General features: G+C 39.0%; 1 protein-coding gene across 1 annotated transcript in view; it reads left to right on the top strand.

The window, feature by feature from the left end:
• LOC122803823 (neurexin-3-like) overlaps nucleotides 1–19,295 on the top strand; it is a 2,450,564-nt gene that overhangs the window by 514,100 nt on the left and 1,917,169 nt on the right. Inside the window, exon 4 of the mRNA XM_044073508.1 lies at nucleotides 5,139–5,171. Coding sequence (XP_043929443.1) covers nucleotides 5,139–5,171 — 33 coding nt within the window. The remainder of the gene's footprint in view (nucleotides 1–5,138; nucleotides 5,172–19,295) is intronic.

Genomic DNA, 19,295 nt, shown 5'->3' with positions numbered 1-19,295 from the left:
AATGCAAATTTTATGTACAGTATGTATGTTTGTATATTAGTATACATGCATTTATATGCAATGTGAAGGTATATGAATTTGTACATCTGGGTATGCATGTACATATGTTTGTAGCAATGCATTAATTTGTTTAGCAGGTCAGTGAAAATACTTGAAAGATAAAGGCCCAGTTATGTGCTAAAAATATATCACTATTTAAATAATAATAGGTAATAATAAAGGAAAAGTGAGGGTTCCAAGAATGGGATAACACAAAAAAAAACAGTAAATGCCAGGTGAGAGAAAGGTATTCCTAGCTACCAGCTATCTATCAGAGAAGACATAAAAGGGGCAACAATCAATGGTAGCCAGGTAGCAAACAAGGTGTGGGTAGAAGGTGGGAGGCAGCATCCCCAGAAGTCTTATTTCTGACTAAAGTCAACACTGTGATGAGACATTTATAGCATATAATGACTAGCTGTACCAGTGGACAAGGCCAAAGGCCTTGTGAGTGTAGGAGGAATGAAAAGACCAGGTGTTTGAAGCAAACAAGCTCTGAGTTGGCCCAGAAGGGACAGAATTGCTCTGACATGGGATGGGATGGGATGAGAAGGTGCATCTCAAAGATCATACCTTTAAACTAAGATGGAAGTAGGATGAGTTACACTAAAATTAAAAGAGATAGACAGATACTCTGGCAGCAGTCAAAAGAAAAAAATAGACACAGACATAGTGGAAGAAGAAATAGGACTAATTCGGAGCACGTCGGAATAGCATTACTAATAACATGAGGATTCTCGGTAGGAAAATGGGAAGCTACAGATGCAGGAGGGGGGGTGTAAATTGCTGCCATCATAGAATCACAAATCAGACAGAAATGGTTAGGACAAAGAGATGCCTAAGTCTGTATTCTTCAGGAATTACAGGAGAAGCATGGAGATAGGGTAGGGATCTACATAAAAGAAGGCATCAAAAGTGAAATTGGATAGGAGCAGGGGAACATCACTACATAAAAAAGCAAGGGAGTGGGCTGGGTTAAGAACATAGAGTGAATATCCGACTGGTTAAGGAAGAGAATGTGTGGGAGGGGTGATGATGGTAACACACTAAAGAAGGAGGAGGATGAATGATTAGTGAACAGAATAAAGGAGTGGGCAGGCATAAGAGGGCAATATTCATTGGGAATCTAAATCTGCTAGGAGCTGGCAGGCAGATTTAAAGCTGCAGGAGAAAAAAAAGAGATTGAGAGAGAGAGAGAGAGTGTGGCAGAAATAAAAGTGAAGAACTGGATGTCTGCTTCGTTAAAGATTAGACTAAAAGAGGTTGTATTATGAAGGATGATTGCAGGTCAGTTCTTGGTCTGGTAGTCTTCAGTGTGTTTGTGTCAGATTATGCTGGAAGGAATGGAAAACAAGAATAGGCTCTTTGCTGATGACACAGAGATACGTCTAGCAGTGGAGGAGAGGAGGAAGAGTCTAAGAAGTAGGAAGGTGATGTTATAAACAAACTAATACCCTGATTAGACCATATCTTGAGTAGCATAAGCATTTCTGAAGGCTATCCAAGGAGAGAGACTTAAAGCTGCTGCTAGGAATCTAGAGGTGAGCCATCATATGGTCATGTGGGATGAAGGGAAAAGGATTATGACAAAAAATAGAGGCTGTGGTGACCATTTCACTTGAGAAGGGAAAACAAGAGAAGTAGAATATGGGTATGCAAGCTTATGTCAAGGCGAAGTAAAGAGATTTCCATGAACAGGAAGGTCAGGTAGTGGAAGAGGGACACATACAACAGATTGTAAGGATGAACTAATCCCTGGAATGTTGAAGGTCTTCCTTCATTGAGAGCATTGTGGACATGTGGACACTATCAACATGGGTGATAGAGAAGGACTCCACAGGGACATTCAAGAGGGCATTGAAACAGATGAACAAAGCATAGGAGGGATGAAGGAAACATATAATATAATATAGTTTATGAATTTGTCAGACAGCTTTTGTTTCAAGGAACATCACAGTTTCCTTTTCTCATTAAAGCAATAGAATAACAAAACAATTAGTACTAGTAATCTCATGTTCAAAGGGAAATATGTAGTACAAAGCCAAGGTATAACATCAGTTTTATAATGTTAAGTGTGTACTAGAAAGGGGTACAAACTGACAGGTAAAGCCTGACATCTAAAGTATACAGAAATGGCCAGACAATCAAAACTGCTGTATATAGTACAAAAATCAAAACTGCTGCATGTAGTACAACCAAATAAACATATGAAAGAAATGTATAACTATCTATACAGCAATTTCATAAAAATAAAAGATGTGCATGTGTTAGTATTAGTAAATAGCAGAATATGAAGCAGGACACACACAGGCAAAAGATGTTAGCTGAAAGATGTAACAGGCAATTCCTTATTGAATAACATGATAGTTGCAATGCATTAATGTTTATTAACTTCCTGCATTTGCAGTATTCTTTTTACAGAATTAGCATAACTATCCCTAAAAAAATCCTAAAACTTTAATTGCAAATAACTGACCATCCAATTAGTTATATCACAGAAAGGATCTTTCCCTTAAATGGCATTTATAGTATGTGCTGGTGTAAATAGCTTCTTAGTTATCAGTTATAAAAGATGGGCCTTGCGTCTCTGTTAAGGCAGCAACATTTTTTTTTTAATCTTGGAATACAAATTGTACGTTCTTCCTCGACCTAACACATTTCCTAACATTTGCCTGCCTCACTATAAATGGATTTATTTCCTACAGTTAAACCCTTAAGGTGCTGAGACTATTTTAATGCACAAATGTATCTTGCAAACAGCTGAAAAAAAAACACATGGCATATTCAGAAATGTTTTGTTCAAAAGTTGTAATACAGAAGTGCAAGGATAGAAACCAACACTCAGAGTTAGAAAGAGACAGAGACGATATTAAGAGTGTAAATGAAGCAGAAGCTGAGTGACAGGCTAAGGAAAAGGGCTTTAGGTTAAACAAGACGGTTAAGATAGAGTTAGTGAATGGTGACGGGGAAAAATTGTTAAAATGGTGAATCAAAATAACCTCGTACAAAGATATTTTGAGATGGGATAGGGACGTTTACAATATTTACAGGTAGTTTAGTAGAATCGTATGAGTTAAAACATTTATGCCAGTTTAATTAATGAGTATTTGTCTGAAGTGATATTTATTTTGGAAGAGGTCATGCAGGGGCTGAGTAAGAGCAAAGCCAACAATCTGGTATGTATTAAGATCAGTTTTGATGGTGAGGATCTCTAAGTGAGTAGCAGTTTTTAAGGAGTAAAGATTTAAAGTTATAGTATTAGTCTCAAGATGGAGAATTGCTGAAAACAATTGACAGTGTGACACCTAAATATAAAGCACTACATTGCTGATAAACAATATTTGAAAGCCAAGCTAAGTTTAGTGTTACTAACATACAGATTCAGGCTGTTACACTTGTTACACATTTGGGGAGAGTAATTACAGAAAAAGCCAGTTGAATTGCTTCTAATAAAAAAGAAATCGCAAACAAAATTTTGCCCACTATAAAGTAAGTTAATGTTTCAAGGCCACTGATTAAAATTAAAGGTTCAAGATAAAATGGAATTATAATCAACCAATTTTGCAGTGAAAGCTATTCTTATTTGTAATAAAATAGCTCTCTCTTCATATTTGTTAAAGTGTCCATTTCTCATATGTGGACATTTAATGTATAGAAAGGTAGACTTAGCCTTAGGTTTTAATGTCTCCTAAATAAAATTAAAGATTTTAGAAGTAGTCTTCCTCCAACATTCCTAAATGAGTTGTGTTCTATTTTCAGTTTGTATGTGCTTTGCACTCTTTATTTAAGAGAAGCGTTCACTGGGGGATTTGTATTTTTCCTTACAGGAGATAATATAAGCTGCTAATATGCCTGCAACAATTTTTCTTTGGCAAAGTTTCTTTTTAGGCTTGTTATGCTCCCTTAGTGATTGTGTTTTGGCTTCTTCCAGCAGAAGCATCTCACTGTTCTAAAATTTTATGGCAGAAGGTTGATTTTCCCAATGCCCTTCAATGATGTCATTTACTGAGCCACCAAGAATTATGAGAGGTCACTTAGAGTTGCTTGCCGAATACCTTAAAATGACATAGCATTTATAAAATAAAACTATCACTGCACTTTAGAAGCTGTTTGGTGTGTTGAGAAAATTGTGCCTCTGCAATCATAGCCTAATTAGCTTGCTTACAAAAGTAAAGGCAATAACATTCTAATGCTGTATTAATTAATGTATTTCTAGAAAATAGACAATATCAATTTAAGCTTTAATTATTATAGGATAGCTAATAGCTAATAGTAATTAATAAATATCAATTAGCAGAATGAATAAACACAAAGACAATAGGCAAAGCTTGTCAAGTGTTCATTAAAACCATAACCACTTTTATTTTACAGCTGCTGTACTGAAGAAAATCTATCAGAAGGTTCTACAAAATTATAATTTTCATTGCTTTACAATATCTGTTGTAAACCTAATGTACTGTGGTGTCTCAGGTGCACCGCTTTATGGATGTTTTCACCATCAGGAATTTAGAGGTTGAAACACTGTAAGTTGTACAGTAAATGGTCTGCAATGCAGTGATGAAGTTGTATGTAACAAGAAACTTGTTGATTTGAATACTATCAGCTATATATAAAAAGGTTGTCTCAAAATGTTTGTTTTCCTAAACAATTTCTATAGATACAGTCCCTGTTGATTCTTGAGGTATCTCAGAATCATAACATTGCATGATATGTCATTAGAGTGATAATAAAACAGGGACATTGCAGAAAACAAACGTATGACATGGTCATCTCTTCTTTTTTCATTAGCAGTTAGAGAGTTGAAAGGCTTTGGCCCCTGCGACAACATATTCTTCTCTTCTGCTGACTGGTACAGAGTTAGCACTGTTTCACTCCTACTCCTGTATTAAAACAAGCTTTTTCAGCCTGCTTTGGAAAAGCTTTAGTTTGTAAGAGTGCTAGGAAGCCATACTTGACCAGCTCAAGTATGAGCAGAATGGCAAACATGAGTATTGCGCTGAGTTACATGTTTGATTTTTATGATGAGTTTTGTATTTGATTTATATATTTCTCTCTCTTTTTTCTCCCTGGCACTGTTTCTACTTTCCTACACCTGAAAGGTTTCTCACACCTGATGATGATGAGTGAACAAGGTATGCTTCTTGTCTTTGACTTTCTGCTCTTTTACAACACACATTTTTTCCATTGCTTGACCACTGATTGGTACACAAAGCTACATATTTTATTTTCCAAATGTCTTCATTTACTAAAGCACACCCACTCGCTTTCTCATTCTGAATGCTGCTTAACATGGGCAGTAATCTGGTTGTGAGGTGGGAGACTGAAAAATACATAAAATGAACATTGATGATGTCAGGACATATTTGTATTTCTTTTCCTGCACTGAGACAATGTGCAGGCTTTACGTGTGCAGTGAACCCCCTTGTTTGCCTTCTCTCCTGAAGTTACTATTCTTAGTTTTGCATGGATTTCTTACTCCACTGAAAAATCTTGTCAAGGATTCCATTCTAATTGGACTTTCAGTTAGATGTTTTGCTCTGTGATACATTTCCAGGTAGAATTAATACCAAAGTCCTTGACTGTGCTGGTTTCCTCCATTATTGTTTGTTTGCTGTGCTTACACTTAATATTCTGTTGCATGTTTGCTCTGCTTTTTTTTGTCTCCATGATGCTAACAACATGGTACATTTACCATTATAGTTGCTAGTTAAGTACTATGTTTAACCCTTAGATGTTAAAAAGCGTATCTTTTCATTGAAGTTTATATACTATAGGGTAGCAAGCCTTGAATTTTATACCTTGTAATTATTCCAGTATTAAAATGGAAGCTGTATAGTACCATCACTGTATCTGAAATAATGAGCAAGCAAATGGTGGAATTTAATTCCATCTACAGAGTGTTTTAAGACAAAATGGTTGTGAGTTTAGCTAAAGCGATTATCCCCCATACTCACAGAACAGAAGTTAGACTTTTCCATGAATGCCTATATTCAAAGTCTGCTTCTGGAATGTTCACATGGCAGTGTTTGATTGCAGGGAAACATGGTCAGAACCAGAGGGTACAACCTAAAGAAGTATTAGGGTCCTTAGGCAGACCCATCCATGATTCATAAAATATAGAATCATCTGGGTACCACTTCAAGTCTGTAGCATTATAAAGAAAATTCAGACAGCAAATCTGTTATTTGCAAAATAAATCAGTTTAGCTGACTTGGCCATCTTTTTAATGCAGAAAATCCAAAATAAACCGGTCCATGCACAGTTCTCCAGTCTGGATTATGTCTGATAATGTAAAGTATCTGTTAATGTATTGTTGAACCTTGGAAAAGTATACAGAAAGACCACAAAATGGAAGGAGTATTCTCAAGATCTGCTGCTTTAACTCCTTGAGTCCACATACACAGTGCTTATACAGCATAATAAAATAGAGCACAAACAGCTGCAAAACCACTTTATCTTAGATATAATGCTAGCAGTAGGTGAAATCAGGGAATCGGTATGTAGAATTCCAACAGAACTGCCATCTTTTCAGTTGCCATAAAATCTTTTTAGTTGCAAAATGTAAGCAACATCGTCTATCACATCCAGTGTGTACTGTGCTGTGAAGAGTACTTTAAGGAAGGTTTTACTAGAATGTTTATGTAAACAACAGTTAAAGTTCAGATTGCACAGCCATGCTGATAGTGGCACATCAGCAAATCTGCAGGAACAAATAACCTAACTGCAACATGTTGAACAGAATCACAAGAAAAGCTAAATAAATGCATGGCATTTAAACCACAGGTCCTCCCACAAAATACTATCCTGACAGAGCAGAAGCCCACTTACATGACTGCAAACAACAGCTCTAAAAACTCTGAAAAGATTTGACTATTTTGATAACAACCAAATTCAAGGAACTTAATATTTATGGAATAACCTGAAATATATAAAAAAAATCACTCTGCAAAAGCATAAATACGGATGATGTAATTCTTGAGACAACTTATGGAGAACACAGGGTAGCTATACATAAGTGCACAGTCCATCAATAAACAGATTTTAAGGATGTGTGGACGTACTCACAACCTATCAAGGACAGCTGTTGTGGGCCCAGAATGACATTTCAGATGAAAAAGTTATAGCTGCTAAGGGAATAGAAACAGTGCTTCTCTGATCAGCACAGAGAATGGATGAGAATCCACAATGTAATAAGAGAATTAAGAAGCATTATAGACAATAAATGTATTTTGCTGTACAAAAATGTGGACCAAAAGGTAACAGAAGAAAAATTATATGTATTACAAAAACACCCTGTACACAATATGGCAAATGCAAAAAGGGAGGTTATTTTCCTGTAGATGGAAAGAAAAGCATCCATGGATTCTTGTGACAGAATGCAGACTGTACATGAGTAATGGTACGTGCTTCTCAGAAAATGAACTTGGGAGAACCCGGCTGTGAAACAGTACCACTCCCCCTAAAAAATAGCATTCACAGTAACTTAGAACAGACCCTAAATAACATGGGCTGTAAGGCTATATTCACTTGATCCAAAAGAATGCTGTAGAACAGTTTATTCAGGCTATCATGGCAGAGCATGAAAACAGGGTGACACCACATTTGGTGTGGCATCTCTCAGTGTAAGGCAATGCATAGAGTAAATATTTTACTTGTGGTGTTTCAGGTTAGAATACTGAAGAAACGTGCACAGGAGTGCAATACCAAATGATGAATAAGCTCAAAATATCAAAAAATAGAATTCAAATAGACCACTGCTAAACCAGAGCTCCTCAGCAGGAAAAATGATAGGAACATAAACTTGATTCTACACCAACAGGTAGCTGTGTAGAAATTATGGGTAATCCAGCAGAACTGTGTGATAGAAGCTTGACAGGTAATGGGGAGGCTACTGGGCAATATAGGTATGAAGTAAAGTTACATGCTTGTGATGTCTTATGGTAGCTTGTTGTGATGTTGGAGAAGAATACAATTACTTGCCGTACCTCAAAGATTGGTGCTTGGAGTAAATGGTCACAATGTATTAGCTCATAGAAGAACTGGGCCACTATGTAAATATGTGTCTGTATTATGTCAGAGTGATGTGTTGCAAGAAAAAAAAAAAACATTAGTTAACATGGTAGAATGGAACCCAAATAGATTATGAAGATATTTAGGCCTTTTTTGTAGAGCTGATGCAGAAATACATAATCTACTAACATTTGGCTCAAAATACAATAATGGTAGTAAGATTAAAACATAAAAAAAAAACACATGGTGCAATGGGTCATCTTTGAATAAGCCAAAATATAGAGTAGAGTTTTGTTTGAGGAAAGTAAAATCATAATATTGTAGGCAAATACTAAATAAACACTTGATAGTATTTTGCACCCCGACACTGAGTGGTTTCAGAAGTTTAAAATACAAATTAAAATAATTTTACAGTATATATGTGACAAAATACTTAATACTTGAACTTAAAAAGCCTACATTAATATGTGGGTATATGAATTCAGAAGGGGTTGTTTCAAGATGATTATTATCATTATTGTTTGGTTTTGAATTTAGTCGGTTAAGCAATGTGCTTCATAGATGTGATCATAGATACAGCTTCAAAACTGCATCTGATCTTCCATCTCTAGTCTGTGAATGACCTAAAGCTTTAAAATGTGATGTCATTACATCACTGAGAGATTTTTTTTAAACTGCTGACTGGATAGCCTTGTTTTATAGGTTCATAGGTAAGTACTAAGCTAACTGCCCTTGTGAGCCATTTTAAGCCTAGCCAATTATCCCTTGTGAGACTCAAACCCTGCACCTGGTGTTTGTAAGGCAAACACCTTAACCATTAGGCCACCCCCCTTTGATCTGGCCTGACACTTTAAAATTATTGGCAAGCAATTAAAAGTGCAAGTACAACTGATAAAAGCTTAAAGGACTTTTTTCAGCTGATACAAGAATGACCTATGACCTTGATATATATATATCCAGAAGCAGTATTGCTAGCAGTAAATGATGCTTCTGTAAAATATCAGCATGGAGGGAGGAACTGAGATAAAAAAATGTAGAAAGAGGGAGTGTGTGTGAATATTTGGGAACGGATAAAAATCAAAAATAAAGCAAAAGTGAATGAGCCTTTTAAAAATATAGCAAAACTAATTTTTTCCTCTCCATTCATAAAGAAAGAATTCTGATATGTCAATAGATCAAGACGAACATGACATCTATCATCAAAGTTATGAAATCAGTGCAAAAGAGGGTCTTGGCTTGTAACAAAGGAGAAAAGGAAATATGGAGTTCAGAAGAAACAAGAGAAAGTGCTTTAGGAAAAATATACAGATTACTTGAACTGTCACATGCTAATCAAGCCCCAAGATGTGAATGTTTAGGGAAATTAAAGAATTTAAATGTAATGTCTAATAGCAAGAGCTAAGACAGTGTACTACACAAAGGGTGGTTCCCTATATCCATATCAAAAGAAAATGTAGACAAATGCAGGTTCTGTATCACAAGCTGAAGTAGCTGCACAGCTCAGGTTCTGATCTCAAGGGATCACAAATGATTCTTCTCAAATCAAGAAAGAACCTCGAAGTATAGACATGCCCTGTGTCTTCGGTGCCTTCATGACACAGAAAAACAAAGACTATGTGAAGAATACGCATGATACAGCTTGTTTCCTCTGATCCCTAAGAAAGATAATGTGTATGGAATCAGGAAGTTGTGTAGTTGACTTACCATAACTGTAGGTGTGTGAGTGTGGTACCTGTTGCAGTCATTACATCAAGTTCTAGATCACCTAGACTTTCATTGCCATGTACCCTCGCCCTAAGCCAGCCCACATTACATTCACTGTGGGCATTTCCACTCTGTTGTTATAAGAGCTGACATAACACTCGCTATCTGTGGTTATTTCTTGCTTTCCAACTGCACATGTTTGAAATACACATCCATGTGATGTAATGCTTCCCGGAAGGCCAGGTTTATCAGTTACTTAAGATTTCCCTGTCTTCCTGTGGCACCTAAAGAAAAAAAGAAAAGAGATGCAGGCAGCAGTGTCAAAAGTGTCAGGACACAGGCAATGAAAGGGGAAGGAGATTTACCCACAACAGCCCAGATCCAGGGGTATCATGGGATTGTAGTAAACATAAGGCAACTGAGTCACAAAACAATTGACACCTTGCTAATACCCATCCTAATGCAGTAGACCTTTTAAGGAATGCTTGGTGGAAACTGCTACCGTGACTATAACTCAAACTCGCTCAGTTATGTTAGGTTGACTACACAACTATACTATGTTCACCATGTGCTACACTGCTGTATTCATTACTTCAGGGAAAACTAACACAACTGGCAATGTTTGCCAATAAGGTGGTTAGAGGCACCATTGAGGAGGAGGAAGGCAGCATGCCCTTCAGGATAGCAGTAGTGAACCCTGCCCTTGACCAAGAGATGTAATGTTTGAAAAATATATGGACAAAGGACCAAGTGGTTGCCTCCATGGTTATTTGTTTACACACCCCTTTTAGGAAGCCTCTGCTGGTGGCTATGGCCTTCATAAAATGAGAACCTGATTGTGTACTTCACAAAATGATTGACTTTAACAACTGGCTTAGTTTCTGGTGTCATTCAAAGGGGATCCAGTACCTGACAGCCTGGGATAACATGACTGACAAGCCATGATGCTTTGCATGAAATGGCCTGCATCTGTCTCTGTTGCACTTCAGGCTCCTGGCAAAGGCTCTTGCCTCCCCCATAGGGCATTTTGTAGGCAATGTCATGAGGTCAAAACTATCAACATGAAAATTTCATCAAAACATAAATTAAAGGTCATGCTGCTAAACGCTAGGAGTCTAAACATGAAACTGAACTCATTGCAAGTATTCTTAACCCTGGAAGAAGCTGACATTTGTGCAGTCACAGAAACCTGGTTCAAAGCTATAGAGAGCACCCCAGCCATACCAGGTTACTCATCCTATCATTCATTCAGACCCCAAGCCATTTGCAGCAAATCAAAAGGAGGTGGAGTTGCAATAAAAATAAAAGACATACACACCTCTAGGCTGATCAAACAGCATGATGGACAAGAAATACTTCAGGTGCAGTTTAACAATTGACAAGACTCCTATTCAAATAATAGCTAGCTACAGGCCTCCAGCTCTGACTCAAGATGCCCACTCCACCTATCTGGACCTCTTCGAATCTATCAAGATTCAAGTCTTTACCCTGATCCTGGGCGACTTTAACTATCCAACCACAGATTGGAAGAAATACTCATGCCAAAACACAAATGTCAACAGATTCCTTGATTTCGTCAATGCAAATGCCTTGGACCAGTTGGTTGACACCCCGCCACAAAAAGGTGAAAATATCTTGGACTTGGTATTAACCAGCATGAATAACCACTGTAGCATCCCTACAGTGTCATCATCCCTGGTAAGATCCGACCACAAAGCAGTCACTTTTGAGGTTACCATCTCCTCTGACTGCCCCCCGCCCCCAGCTAGGGTCAAACAAAAAAACTTCTCCAAAGCTGATTACAACCTCCTGAGGGAAGATATAAACAGCTTTACAGCCCCCTCCCTCTCCACAGAAACTGGCACATATGTCAAAACTTACATCAAAGTAGTATATGAGCATTTATATAGCTGCATGTAATCAGGAATACCACACAGGATGAAATCCTCCTCCTTAAGGAAGAGTAAACCTGTCTGGTGAACATCTACAATAAATAAACTGTATAAAAAAAGGAAAAAAATGCTGTCCAGGACCAAGAAGGAGCAGGTGTCTAATTGGAAGCAGTCTCCCTTTAGCCTGAATAAGCAAATAAGAGCACTAGTGAAATCCTCCAAAGCAAATATCAAGTCCAAACTGGCCACATCTACTAAAGACAATCATAAGGCTGTCTTCCCATATGTCCGCAATCTCAAAGGAAGCACCCAGATCTGCTCAGAAGTGGTGGTCAAGGACACCACATACACAAGCCCTGTAGATAAAGCCAACCTGCTGACAGACAGGTTCAGTGAAAACCTAACTCCTCTGCTTACCCCATCAGTAAAACATGACATCCCCAGTACCTGCCCCCCTCCCCTTATCTCTAGGGAGCAAGTCATCACTCTCAAAGGCAAAAGAAACAGCCTCCAGGGGACCTGATAACATCCCAGGCTGCATCCTACATGAAATCAGGCAGGAACTTATGGCACCATTAGGTACCCTATTCAACTAAAGCCAGAGTACCAGCTTCATCCCAGCCGAGTGGCCCTTTGCACAAAGGTGTAGCATGTACTGATCCAGGAAATTATAGACCTGTCAGCCTAACTTGCCTGATCTACAAGGCCATGGAGTGGATTATAATGGACCTCATTAACAAGGACATTGGCAACCTCCAGTTGCTTGATCCGACACAGTTTGGTTTTGTCAAGGGGGAGGTCATGCCTGTTAAATTTGGTTGACTTCTTTGAGACAGTCACCAAGGCCATGAATGAGGGGAAGATGATGCACGCCACCTACATTGACCTGACCAAGGCCTTCGATAGAGTTCTCCACTCAGCTATAATAGATAAACTCTCTCAACTAGGCATCAATCCATATGTTACCAGATGGGTAGCAAACTGGCTTACTGATTGAACCCACCTAGTCAAAATAGGGGAAGCCACCTCATGCAGTAGACTCGTAACAAGCAGTGTACCCCCAGGATCGGTCTTGGGGCCTCTGCTGTTTGGGATATACTTCTCAGAGGTGCAGACCAAATCTACTGGGCTATGGCTGACCAAGCTTGCAGATGACTGCAAGCTGGGTGCTGACATCAATTCTACTAGTGATGTGGACATCCTCCAAGAGGGTCTCACCCAAACAAATGACTAGTGCCAGAAACATGGCTTCAAACTGAATACCAAAAAATGCATCATCATCTCTTTTGGGGAGAATGACACCCACACAAGTGATCACATTGATAATAAGGCACTAAGCATGCAATCAGTCATGAGGGACTTGAGAACCCATGTTGATAGCAAACTGACTTTAGACTATCATATTGCCTCCATTTTACAGAAAGCTTTCAACATGGCCCACCTCATTAGTAAGGGTATCTCATCCAGGAACAACATGGTCATAACATCCCAGTATTCTTCCCTTATAATGCTGATTATTAAATACAATGTCCCTTTCAGCATTGTACCTCACAAAGCGCATGCAGCAGCTGGAGAGACCACAGAGATTCCTCACCCGGAGAATGCAGGGCCTCAAACATCTACCCTACACAGATAGGCTAAAAGCATTGTCCCTCTACTCAGTCCCCTACAGACTCCTCAGAGGTGACCTCTGTTTGGCATACAAAGCAATCTCAGACCCTACCCTGATGGGACTGCTGTATATCCACAAGTCAAGCTCCACTCAAGTAACCCACAAGCGAGACCTCAACCTGGTCTGTGACATCAATAGGACTTGTTGGCCAGACAGAGTTGCATCCTAGAGACTCCCCCTTTTGTGGAATAGACTCCCTCTCCACATAAAGCAGAGTACCTCATTAAACCTTTTTAAGCGCAACATGGGTAACTGGATGGTGAACATAAAGTAGACTCCTGAGATTCCACCTATGCCCCAGCTGGATAGTGGCATAGGCTGCTGACTTGTTGGAACATGGGCTAAATTCTTGGCTAGGCTTGTAAAGGCCTCAGGGCCAATAGCCTAGTAGCTTCCTATGATCCAATGATTTTATGATATTTATGACAGAAATAAATAAAATCATCTATTCACTTTGAAATGATCTGTTTGTATATAGGCAGGCCTTTTCTGCATTCAGCAGATGCAACAAAAAGTTGTTCAGTTTTCCCACATTCTTTTGTTCTGTGCAAATAGTATCATTGTTGCCTGTGAACATCCAAGGAATAATTCTTGACTCCTAATCCTAGGGAGAAGGGAAGATGGTAACAGGATAGTATGATTGACAACAACCTCAGTGATCACCTGTGACATTAAATAGAGGTTAGTTTCTAATGTGATCCTGACCATATGACAGGTGGGGAAAAAGCCTTTAGCTGTGAAGGCCTGTAATTCTGTCACCTTTCCAGTTAAGGTAAATGCTGGGTAAAACATTTTTCCAGGAGAGGAATTTGATATATGCCAATGCAGTTAGTTCAGCTAGAGTTAGCATTAGGTTTTACAGCAAAGCATTGAAGTGCCAAGCTGAAGTTAGTCTGCCTGGGTGGCCTGAGATGTGGGATGCCTTTTAAGAACTATTTTCAGGTGATCTAGAGGATAGGTGAGAATCCAGAGCTAAGGAGATTGAAATAACTAATAGGCAAATAGCTATACCTTTACGGAAGGATATTTTGAGGTTAGAGAGATAAAGAATGACCTTTGGTACATCCACGTCATTAAGCTGCAGGTCCCTCATTTGGCACCAGAGGAGAAACCATTTCCACATAGCTAGGGATAATTTTCTACTACTCAGTGTCCCAACCTCCCTTATAATATTTGGCATGTCTTTAGAATACTGGTGTTTAAAGTATAAAAGAGATAAATTCTCCAAGCTGCCATGTACAGGGTATAAAGTTAAGGGTATATTAACTCATTCCCTCCAGTACAGCTCTTTGGAGTGTGTACCTTTAACTCCCAGTGGGTGTGGCTTCAGCCTTTAAAAATGAAGTTATTACCTTAGAGTTCTAACAAACAGTCATTGACAGAGGTTATATAGCAATACAATTGTGTTTGCCATCCTGTATGCTTCAAGATAAAATATTCTGATACCTTGTATGCAGCATGGTTTTGGAATTATTAATGCAAATATGAACAGGCAATATTTGACGCCTAGAGGCACAGTAGATGGTAACTGCAGAAATGCCTGGAGACGTCACTCGGCTGTAATCCCTACTGCATCAAGAAATCCACCTGCCGAGGCAGAAAGCTCAGCTCTTCCCTGGGAGTTTGAATCCATTGGGAGAATGGTTGATGTCTTGGCTAAAAATAGACAATCAGTATTGTTTCTGGCCCCTCTCTTTGCTTATTGTCTAGGGAGTGAAGTAAAAGGGAGAGAAAGCACATGAGTATAGACTCCTAAAATTTAGGGAAATGCTTCCACTGCCCAAACCTTCTTGTGGTTTGCTCTTGGAGTATAAGTTGTTCAGTTTCTTATTGCTCAGAGAAGTAAAGAGGTCTGTGTTTGGACCATCTCATTCAACCACTAGTGACAGAAATAATTGCCTGTGGAGCATCATTTCATGTGTGTCTGGTGAGGTTCTTCTCCACTGACCAGCAATAGTATTGTCCTCAGATGATACATAGATGGCTATTAACTAGAGACTGATGCTAGGAGCCAGCTTGCATATTTGAATTTGTCAGCCTTACAATTGGTACAATCATATGCCACTTATTTGTATGTACTACATGACTGTGGTGTTATCCACAACCATCTGCAGGATTCCAAGTTTCCAGCCTGTTCTAAATACCTGGAGAGCATGTTAAACTGCAATCACTTCTTTACATTTGTGTAACTTGCACTCCTCTGTTTTCCAGGTACATTCTACATTCAGCCACAAGGTATGTACCATCCCAGGCTTGTTCTTAGGCATCTGTGAGGATGATCAAGTGTCTGGCGATCTGCCTGAAAGGCATTTTGCCATTGTTATTGATTTGGTGGATACAAGGCAATGGAAGGTTTATGGTGTCTAGGGGTTGGAGATGCTGATTCCAAGGTTTCTCAGGTACTGCAGCAGTTTCCTAGCCTGGTAAATAATGCCATGAGGATGGTGAAGACAATGTGATTCTGTAAGCAGAACACCTACCTGACACTCCACTGTGGCTTTGCTATCATTGGTTGCATCAAGAGCACCATGCTTTCCACAGGGAAGAAAGCCTTGGAAGGTATGGTACCTAGGAGTGCACCTAGAAATGTGACACTTTAGCTGGGGTTTGTGTGAGGCGTTTTTGAAACCTAGTCCTATCAGACACTGCAAAAATGTATTTTAAGGCTTCTCAAATCTGCGTAGACTGAGCCTAGTGCAAACATTCATTCAGAGAGGGGTAAATATGCATGCCCTTGGGCAAGCATTCATTCAGGGAGAGGTAGATGTGCATGCCCTTGGGCAAGCATTCATTCAGAGAGGGGTAAATGTGCATGCCCTTGGGCAAGCATTCATTCAGGGAGAGGTAGATGTGCGTGCCCTTGGGCAAGCATTCATTCAGAGAGGGGTAGATGTGCATGCCCTTGGTTATGCAAGGTACCAGTTGTTGCGTCAGGCATTTGATAAACAGTTTTAGGTTATTAGCTAAAGCTGAAGAGCAAAGTGGTAAGTTGCAAATAGTATACCCTTGCAACAAACCTTAGGAATGTTCTATTACCTTTGAAAATTAAAATATGTAGGTAGGCAGCTTTTAGATACAGAGTTACCATAAAAGTCTATGGTCTTCAGATGGGGAGCGGTGCCTGGCGTGTGATCATTTTTTAACTTGGATACTTTTAGGAACATGTTTAGCACTGAGAAATTTAGAACAGGTTTCCACTGTCTATCCTTTCTTGAAATTAGGAAGAACTGTCACTTCTTGTCCTAGATGAATTATTGCAAATCATGTCATGTTACAAAACTGAGTAGTGTGACTCCTGGAACAGCAAAGTTGAATGACCAAGAATGCAGCCTTGCATATACTTAGTCCAAGATTGCCCTTATCTCCAAGGTATGGACACTTTTGTCAAATATGAGGCCAATTGATGCAGGAGGGGGCTTGCTTCCTGCAAAAAACAAGAAGAGTGATCTTCAACATTCACTGTTCACCTGTATTTTCAAACTTTTCTCTTGTAATTTCTGGGAGTCTAATGTTACAAATCTTAGAGTTACAATAGGGAGCTAGAACTCTCTCTATGGTGCCCTGTGACAACATTATTTCTTTGATGGTTTTAATGAGTTGTTGTTGGTATTTTGATGATTCCCTTTTGGTGGCTTTGAAAGGAACTAAAGCCTGTATTGTGCTTAGGATCCACTTGTTTGAAATTATTTCTAGCCATTGAATGAGGCAAGGACCTACTATGGGGCAACTGTTTGTGAGAGGAGGAGGTCAAGGTGGGTTATGTGGGGAAGTTCTATGGTAGAGTTGCTCCATATGGGGTGGATGGGCCTTGCTGGACCATGCCTCCTTCAGTCTTCCTGTGACCACTTTCTCTTTTAAAGACATTCATACACCTGCAATATTTTAATTTTACTTGACTTCAGTAGAAAGAGCCTAGTGTAGATGGCTGATTCCTGTTGTACTTGGCTAATGAGGGGCAGAATATGTGTTTTACAGATTCCATTGCCTTACTTTGTCATTCAGCTTTTTAAACATGTGGCAAGCCTAGGGGGTCAAAGCACTTCAGTATACATCAGTATACAGAGGAGCACTAAGTAGCTGCATGTTGACACCTTCATTTAGGGACTAGGTCCTCAGCCAAGTGTGTTTTCAAAGGACTAATGGCATATCATCTGACCTGGATGGTATATTCACAGCATCCAACTCACATTTAATAGCATGTTTTCCTACTTGCAAGATGGTCTTAACTTGCTGAAGTATGGTAGCTATCTTGATCTCAACCTGCATTCCCCCTCAGCTTTCCAGAATTTGTTTCAGGACATATTCCTGGAACTTAAGAATGCGGTCTGGCAACTGGTTACCCCTAAAAGCCAGGTTTGATGAAGAATATATATATATATATATATATATATATATATATATATATATATACATACATATATATATATATATATATATATATATATATATATATATATTTTTTTTTTTTCCCATACATATCAAGTCATCTACTATTCTTGTCAGTGGGCGAGTATGTTATTACCTAGAGCCAGTCTGGCTGACTTAGCATATTCAGAGGATAAAGAATCTGGATTTGCTATGAGATTATTGTAAAGGAATTTATTTGGATCCTGTTAATTGTCAGGAATGTTGGGGGTAGGGGGTTTGGAGACTAGCTCAGAAGACCATGATTAAAAAAAGATCCAAGAGAACCTCAGGATTGGAAGGATAGTATGAGGTATATGTAGGTCAAACTACAATAGTTCCTTAGTTGTCTTTTGGGGGGCATAGTCTTCATAAGGCTTGTCAAAGGAAATACTGATGCTCGAGTGAGCAAGTACCTAAAAATAACCAGTGCTCTGGTAGAAAGTCAGATATTGTGGTGTCATCACTGTTTGTGAAACAAACCAAAGAGGAGGACAGCTGAAATGCATAATAAAAGTCTTTCCACTCCTGATTAAAATCAACAAGAGGAGGAGAGCTGAAATGCATAATAAAATTAATCCCACTCCTGATTAAAATCATCAGTCAGTAAATTCTTCATGTTACTCTTTGATAACCAAGTTCCAGAGCAGACAGAGTACCTGGATCAGGCTGAAACCTCTAAAAACTGAAAAAAAAAGTTTCAGAAAGTTTTGCCTTATGCTGAGAATAAGGCCAGAGTAGGTTGTGGTCTAAAGACCTGCCAGTAGGCAAGTTTGACTGTGTAGATGTCTTCTTCCATGATAAGTACAGGAAAACCATCTTGAACTTGCTTAGTCAGCAGATGTTGCTCCTGAGCAGATGAAGTCTTCTTCTCATCAATGAGGTCTAATGGCATTTTGGATCAGTGAGTCATGCATTGTGTAGTAATCATAATAGCCTCCCATGGAGTATCAACAGAAGTCTCTGCCAAGGAACATGTTAGACACAAGGGCTGATAGAGTGCCTCTAAGTAACTAGTGCCTTGGAACCAAAAGACTTATCAGAGTTTTCCATCTTTCTGGACTCCTTTTCTTTCCCTTCAAAATTCCCCATTATTTTGAAGAATGCATTCAGCTGGTTGCCATCAAGCAAAATGGTGGCTTTTGAGTACTGGAGTGCAAGCTTCTTTAGGTTGAGGTAGTCCCAAGTGGCCTTTCATCTGCTGCATAAAGTCTTGGACCTAAATTCCTGGCAGATCTCACGGGCCCTGACATATGCACTTGTGATGTCTACTCTTACAAGAAATCTGTCACCTACAGACACATTTCCTTCCTTGCGTGGCATGCTTGATACCTCTGCATCCAAGAAAGAAGTCAAAGAGATATCTGTGGTATCTACTGAAAAAAAAGTGTGAATATCAGATGTCAAGAAAACAGTAGTTACAATTAATACAGAGGTATAAAGGAGGTTCTCCAGCAGGGTTACTTATCTAAGAGATACTCAACTTAAGTTTTTCATGGTCTAGCTAAGTGGGATGCTTGAATGTTTTGTACACCAAACATGCATGCATGAGGCAAGAAAGAACTGAAGATGGA

Source organism: Protopterus annectens, chromosome 6.part0, assembly GCF_019279795.1.
Source record: "Protopterus annectens isolate FY-2018-M chromosome 6.part0, PAN1.0, whole genome shotgun sequence".
In the NCBI taxonomy this organism is placed as follows: domain Eukaryota; kingdom Metazoa; phylum Chordata; order Ceratodontiformes; family Protopteridae; genus Protopterus; species Protopterus annectens.
This window is presented reverse-complemented; position numbering and strand designations above follow the sequence as displayed.